This window comes from Pygoscelis adeliae, unplaced genomic scaffold (assembly GCF_000699105.1).
Source record: "Pygoscelis adeliae isolate BGI_AS28 unplaced genomic scaffold, ASM69910v1 Scaffold14, whole genome shotgun sequence".
Taxonomy (NCBI): Eukaryota; Metazoa; Chordata; class Aves; order Sphenisciformes; family Spheniscidae; genus Pygoscelis; species Pygoscelis adeliae.
Genome location: NW_008825109.1, coordinates 21,503,603 through 21,511,462, shown reverse-complemented (window position 1 = coordinate 21,511,462; position 7,860 = coordinate 21,503,603). Strand labels below are relative to the sequence as shown.

At 37.2% G+C, this 7,860-nt stretch overlaps 1 protein-coding gene across 2 annotated transcripts in view; it reads right to left on the bottom strand.

Moving 5' to 3' along the window:
* Positions 1-150: 150 nt before the first annotated feature.
* ATRX (alpha thalassemia/mental retardation syndrome X-linked) overlaps positions 151-7,860 on the bottom strand; it is a 77,354-nt gene continuing 69,644 nt past the window's right edge. For both annotated transcript variants that reach the window (XM_009327851.1, XM_009327849.1), the window contains 5 exons: positions 6,991-7,140; positions 5,651-5,776; positions 4,649-4,744; positions 3,942-4,070; positions 151-3,094 (listed from right to left, as the gene is read on the bottom strand). In XM_009327851.1, coding sequence (XP_009326126.1) covers positions 2,816-3,094; positions 3,942-4,070; positions 4,649-4,744; positions 5,651-5,776; positions 6,991-7,140 — 780 coding nt within the window. In that variant the 3' untranslated portion in view covers positions 151-2,815. The remainder of the gene's footprint in view (positions 3,095-3,941; positions 4,071-4,648; positions 4,745-5,650; positions 5,777-6,990; positions 7,141-7,860) is intronic.

The window sequence follows — 7,860 nt, the reverse complement described above, 5'->3', positions numbered from 1 at the left end:
TAACGGCTACATCCAGTCACGGGTACCTCGCTGTGGAAAAAAGGAGAGAGCTTAAACTCAGAGCGCAGCGCAGTTCTCAACAGACACGTTCTCAGCCTGTGTCCCTGCGGAGTTAACGCTGTACTGCGAATGTAGCACAAGGCACGTTGATGTATTTTGGTCACTTTATTAAATGAGATATTAAATAGTTTAAGTTTCAACTACTAAACAGCACTTTGAATGGTGAAAACACAGATAGTATATCGTCATACTTGAATGCTTCTTCTCTTTAAAAACACATTTCCAGTCCTTATATATATTACAAAACAGCCTTATAGGAAGAGGTGACACCTTTTCTATAGTACTTAAGATATTTAATACAGAACTGAAAAGCCATCTAATAGAAACAAAGGCAAGTCTTCACAGCTGTATGATTTCAGCAGCCAAAGCTGGTTGATGGACTGAAACATTACTATACAACTGGGACAAAACATATACAATATCACAATACTAAGCAAAAACGCTTTACATCCAAAGGAATAAACAGGTTACAAAATGTGGAGAATTTAGCAGGCAAAACTGTATTACAAGCAACATTTTTATTCGTCATCTTAAGCCATTTCATCTAGTTAAAACATCTAAAACAAATATAAAAGTGAGCCTCATTATCTTATTGATGTATGTTCTGTCTTTAAATATTTGTTAAAGCTTGATGTTATACTCAAAGCACATTGTTATGCAGCTAAAATGTCAAGTGAGAAACATGTATGCAAAGTGGTCCAAGTTTTATTTCAATGCTTATCTCGGATTTCTTCTTATGCGTTAGTCTTCTGTTATCCATAGTTTTGTCCAGAATGAAAAAAAATGTGCCTTTAAATGTTGCCTAAAACTTCCACATTTAAGTCTTTGAGTTACTGTAAAACTCCATTGAACATTCCCAGGTTTGGTAGAAAGTATTTCTCTTATTCACGACACGTAGGAATATCGGTGAGAGTTGCCCAGAGTACATTTGCCTTCAAATGTTTGTCTCCGTGTCTCACATTTTGTTTCTTCTAGTGTGGATACGTCTCTCTTTGCTCCCCTCCCCCTAAATTAAATTTAACTGTAGAGCTGGCAAAGCACTAGAGCATACGGAGGTTCTTTTGTGGTATCTTGTAATAAGAGTCCAAGACAGCAACTTGTTAGCTGGTTTTGCAACAGATCAAACAAACTCTGTTCAGATCACAAACCAAGTTTCAATCACAAAATGAAATGTCGCGTAAGATTTGCATATTTAGATGCAAAAAAACCACTTGTCCATTCAGGGCAAGAACTCAAACTCCTGCAAGAAACCTTCCAGAAACCAAAACAATTTTAGTTCATGTCAGAGGAGTCCAGCAATATCTGGAGCAAACGTCTCCATCCGCTCGTTTCTCCAGAGTTCTCTGTAGTCGATACACCGTTGCCTCAAATGTTCCTGTCACTTACTTCTACCCCCAGATTATAAACTTTTTTTTTAGGGGGGAAGAATCAAACAAACTATATTCAAAGAAAAGCCCTATTTGTATTTAATTAGATCTTCACAAGCACAAAAAGTGTGGATAAAGAGAGTGCTAATGATATATAATAAACCAGAAATTTATCTCTGGTCTACATAAAACCAACCCCAAAATCCCAAACAAAAACAAAACAAAACAAAAAAATCAAGCTCTTTGTGTACTAAATCATGTTTTCACACAAAGGAAAGGGAATGGGGAGGAGTGCATAACCAAAACTCTTATCTAATAGAGGAAAAGTTATTTCACTGTTCTGGCAGCTCTGGAAGTTGCTTCAGCACTTTCTCTGTTTCGATTTTAAATCAGCAATGGTTCTGCCATTTTAAAGTTGTTTATGTAACAGGGTTTTGACCCTAGCCACCATCACTTTTTTAACCCCCAAAATACCAGGATTTTAATTTTCTTGGGCCGTCTCCCATTGCCGGCAGTGGGAGAAGACAGTAGCACCAGCATTGAGGAGTTAACAGAAATGTGCTTTGTATTGGACTCCGCGCAGCGTAAATGAGCGTGTGAAGGAAAAACATCTCCAACTCTGAGATCACCATGTGTTATTCCATCACGTAAAACTGAAAATAAAAAATGGCAGAAGACCAGGGAAGAACAGTCACCTTCCCCAAGTCACTATTTAAGGCTGTATACACAGTTTCTATGTAACTGCACGACTCAAAAGTTTCAGAGCAGTAGTATTTAAGAATATTGCACTCAATTCTGTTTCAAAGAGTATTTTCAGTTCCCGTTTCATTCAGCATGGATGATATAGTATGAGTCCAGACCTCAGTCATAAGGAAACTAGACTATTTCTGTTGTAATATTCCCGCTAATATAAAGAAATGGGTAAGCAGAAAAGTATTCCATAATTTGAGGAATCAACTCTAATCAAGAACTCAGCTGTTTACAACTCACATATGGCATACTGAAACATACAGACCTGCAGTCCTTCCTAAGCTTCGCAAATCTGATGACTGCTCCCCAGCCACTAAAAGCAAGCATAGGAGTTTAGACAGGAAACCTGTGGAGATGCTACTGTTACGGGAGGACTTGTTTTCACTGAAAACAACTTGTTATCTCCTGTACTCAACATATGTAAGAAGATTCTAGGCAACATCACTGACAACAGGGAAAACATTATGTCCTATTTAAACAAAGGTGAAACACTAATATGGAACATGGCATTTAAGGGGACCAACCAAACTATTTTTTTTTTTTTTTTTTTACAGTTGAGTTCTGTTAAGCCATTGATTCCTAAAAAAATAAAAGTTCTTTCTCTGATTTTAACAATCCTTTAGGCTTTTAGTGCAAAATCACATTGATTTCCCTTGGGAAGGCCCTGGATTTTTGCCTCTCATTGGGGGTGGTGCTCGTTGCAACGGTGGTGGCTGCATACCACCAGACACTGACTGATACATTCCTCTCATATCTATCTGTTGGTAGTTGGAAGGATTCATGATTAAATTTGGAGGCTTTGGCATCATGAGATGACTCATTGCTGCTTGCTGGTACGACATCTGCTGCTGTTGCTGCTGATTGTACTGCTGCTGTAGTCTCCTGTTCATAAGTATCCTCTGAACACAACTGATTAACTGTGAAGGGAAAGCAGAGCTGTTATAACTGCGCCACCCGTCTCAATGCTGCAAGTATCAAGTTCAGAGTTAAAATCAATTTGTTCGGGATAGCATGGCCGAAGGAAAAAAAGCACCATTGTTATCACCATCACTAATGTGATGGTATTCACAAGCTGATTACTGCAGAAACCATTTAGTAACACCATTTAGGGCTAAGTTCTCTTAATGACTTGCCTATTGTATTGCATGCAGCATTTAGGTAAGTTGCTACGGCAACATGCGCTATACTGTGAAATTATTCCCAGGTATAAGTTACAACATTATTTGTCAGGTACCATTTATCTTCCCTTTGAAAGTCCTGCACGCGGACTGTCACTAAATGTATGTTTGCCTAAGAGAAAACGCTTCCCATTGACATAATCCAGGCAACTTTCAGATTTTGCAAAATAATTCTAAGCTGAAAAAACATTCCCAATACTTTCTAAGATGTGCTTTTCGTAAGCTGCTTTCTGAGCTCCGGGAATCAGATTTCTCTTTAAGCCTCGTGACCTTCAAGCAAACTACTTCAACAGGAAAATCTGGCGAGTATTTTTTTTTTTAAATGAGCTTCTCATGGAGTCTCCTTCGATGCGGCTGAGCAATGCAATCCAACAGACTGCAGAAGTCACCACCTCCTGATGTTACGTGTCATACAGCGTTACACAACGCCAGCAAATACTCGATCCATTGAAACACACATTCTGTAAGTACATATTTATGCACCTAAACATATGCTTCTGTTTTACGAACACACACATGCAAGGTCCATACTCAACATCCCAGTTCAAACACGGACAGTTGATGAAATAAATTTTAGATATTTTACCATCTGTTGTTTAGTAAGGACATCGTTATAGATGGCTTCTCGGCGCTTGACATCAAGCTCCTGGCTTGCCTGTCTGCTTAGTGCCAGGGCCTGTACTTGGCTATCTGTGAGTGTTACATTTTCTTTCCACTGAAAAGGAAGAAAAAACAAAACCTTCTTGGCACTAGTCATTTTAACAAAAGCCTAATGGTAACCGAGCTCTTGCATTATGTTCAGAGTTGCGTCAAGAGTTAAAACACGGCCCAATTTCCAGTAAATGCAAAATTATACTCCACCAGAATCTGAACTATGAGTTATTAGTTCTTCTAACTGCTAATTAAGGTAATACACCTCTAGATTATTGGGAGCAAGTGAGAAATGTGTTATGCCAAGATAGATAGATAGATAGATAGACAGAGACAAGATATAGGAAATACATCTTATTTTGTGTATAATTATTATTATTATTATTATTTGTATAAAATCAGCATTTTCAGAGCATGGCAAATAATTATGGACCTAAACCGCTAGTCCTCTAAGGCTCTATGCCATCTAGATACCATTAAGGGTTATTGCAAGCTGCAGGGATAAAGGTCAATACAAACTGGAAATTATATTCATTAATAATGCAATTAATTAGCTGAGTGACCATATACAATAGTAATTTCTTTGCCCGATAACATTTTCCCACCTCCTGTTCTAAACCTACAGTTATCCATTTCACTCACTATGGTTGAAATGATGTCTTCAAGGGGCTGAATTCTTGCTGCAGTTACACTGTTGGTTGCTTCCACGACTTTCTCTCTTCCCTGATTAATAAGGTCCTGAAAAAACACAGAAAATTAATTATAAAGCACAAAGAACACATTTCTTTGCCAACCTTTTGTAAGTTTTCTTCATCTTTGCCTTATGTACCTAGACTTTACTTTTTTCTCTCAATTTCCACAAGTCAATGAGTCTAAGCTTCCACACAACTGAATTTCAGCACAGAGTAACTGAACAACATGTATAAATCTGCCAATTTGTACAGTGGACAGTGTTTATAGAAAACTATTTTTGTACCCAAAGGTTTTCAGATCATCACAGGAGTGCTACATTTCCACCCAGGCAAATTTTCTGCGATACTGACTTTGATGAGGTTACAGTTTCAACTCATTCTATGTGCTCAAAATATTATCTATTACGCTAAATTATCTATTTAAATAATAAATTATTATTCTGGCATAATACTGGCATATATTGTGTATTATTCCTCATGTATATTCAACACAGGTCCCCCTGATTTCCACGCTTTGTTAGAGGTTTTCACTTCTTTAGCACAGACTCCTCGCCAGACACTAGTAGGTATCATAAGACAACTGTGCTTCAGCTCCTGCAGTTCACAGCCTGGCATCTTATTAGGAAGAAACGCCCTCAGCTACTTCAGCTAAGATGGCAAACCAAGACCTGAGGTAACTGAGGAACAGAGCATGCGTTCCTCTCTCCATTCCTTCTTGGAGAGAAGACAGATGGAGGTAGAAAGCTAGATGTGGTAATTAACGTCTGCAGAGAATGCATACAAGTTAGACTTCAATATAGCTACACACACACACAAAAAAACCCTATTAAAAACAGGATACAATTACATAAGTATCAAGATATTTAAGAATGACATTATCCGTTATTTGTGACGGAAAAAAAACATGCTTACAGCAACACCGACATGTTACGCTACTTGGATTGCTACTTACCTCCAGCTGTTGATTACTCATTGCTGACAGAGCACCCAAATTGAAAGGAATATATGGTGTTTGAGAGTTGAAATTTGTGGGAAGCATATTGGTCCCAGTTGGCATGTTGAAACGCATAGTCAAGCCCTTAAAAAAAAAAAACACAACACAAAATGCACTTATATTTGAGTAACTCCGATAATTCATCGTCTTCTATAATAACGCATGAAATACCATATGCAAACAAATCAGCCCTTAGAGAAGGCTACAAGCACTGTACGTTGCGCATGAAGGCTAACCTATCTCAGTAAACTGAAGATCCTTTCCAAACCTCAATTCAGAAGGACATTTTAATCACAGAGGAACCTAAGTTCTAGTCTTGAGTAATACGGGAGTTTAGCTTAATTATAATTATTTGGTATACTAAGAAAAAAAATGACCAAGGCTTATTAGTATATCTTAAGTTGTTTAAGATGCACTTTTAATATTGCAAACCTGCTACTTAATGTTGAGTTTGACCTGACTGTAATCAAATTTTGAGGAAGTGAAAAGCATAATTTATTAGCAGGAATATAAAGCTCACCTCCCATATGGATTTCTCATAGGACAAGTTCAGTGCTTACTGTATTATATCTTCCTATTTCTTCTCCCTCACAAAACCTTCTCTCAATACTCCATTTTATTTGTTATTTGTTCACTCAAGATGGTCAGTGGCAATTATACATCCACTTTTTGTACTTTCAGATTACTGATCAGATCTGAATACCAAACTCTGCCTTTCCAGGAATTTTCTGCTATTAGACTCCAGTTACACCAAGCTATCATATTCCTTTTGCAGTAAAAAAAAATCCCAAACCTGTAGCCAATTTACAATTTTCTTCATTCTACCACCTGCTTAAACATCAAATAAACAAGAGACAGGGAATAACTGGGGCGGGGGGGGAAGCAAGCTTTTAGGTCCTTTCTGGCAAATGCTTATACGTTTGTGGGATCGTGACAAAAAATTCTGCAATTAACTGTATACCTTTAACGGAGCTAGAAATTTCCCTCAAATGGTAAAAGAGAGGTATTACACAGGACACCAGTTGAGTTTTATCATGAAATAGAAAAAAAATGTGTGTGTAAAAAGAAAAATTAACTTTTAAATTAAAGTAACAAAGAAAATACACACAAAAGACCAGCATCGAAAGAGCAAACAAGACACGGTATATCTCCATTTTTCATATGTCAAAATTTGCTTTACGTATCCATTTCTTGGCCTATAAGAAAATTAATTTCCCCAAAACAAACTGAAAAGGTAAGTGGTATTTAAATCTGGAAAGGTTATTTTCATATACGTAAACCTGATTAGATAGCTTTACCTTCTTTTCTGCTTCATATTCTGCCCATGCTGCCTTCCTTTCTTCTTCGGTGAGTTCCTCTTCCTCCTTGTGGTCCAGGAGTGAATCATGTTCGTGATATCCAACTATATACTCTTTATTGATTTGAAGCAGTTCTGCCAGAATTGTATCCTGTCCAAATGAAGAGTTGATAAAATGAGAAGTCACTCAGTAGCTCTACTGTATTTACTCTTTGTGCATGCCTAACTTCCTGCTTTGACCCAAATTCACAAATAGCAGCTCAGAGCACTTCACAGTGAAACAAAATTAAAAAGCAATTCAAAAGTACAATTTTCCTCAGAGAGAGGGTAATGGATTAACAATCTGTTACAGAGATGACAGTCTAATCACTTAATGAACCACAGGAACGCACTCAGATTCCATAACAATAAATGCAGTTTAAGAACCCAAAAAGAATGGAATGCGCTCAATGATTTTTCCTTTGCTTAGGCTGGATACCTGAGAGCACCTATCAATAATCTCCATCTGTAATACATAAAGAGCACCTCTACTAGATTTAAAACACTAAGTAGTACTTTGGTCCATCAACTGTCCATCAGCATTCAACAGAAAAGGCTGCTTTCTTAAAACTGTTAAGATACATGTCGAGATAAATAATCCCTCACCCATCTGGACTAAGAAAGGTCAAATCACTGCTATGAACAGGATTGATCAGCAGGTTGCAATTTAGACCTCTATATTCCACAATACCCCTAATGCTTAATTGCTTTTAAGGTTAACCGAAATATTTACAATATCCTTTATAATGGCAAACTATTGGGAAGGTTTTGTTCACAGGCATACTAACATTCTATATACATATCTGTATTTTTATTTATATATATATGAAAG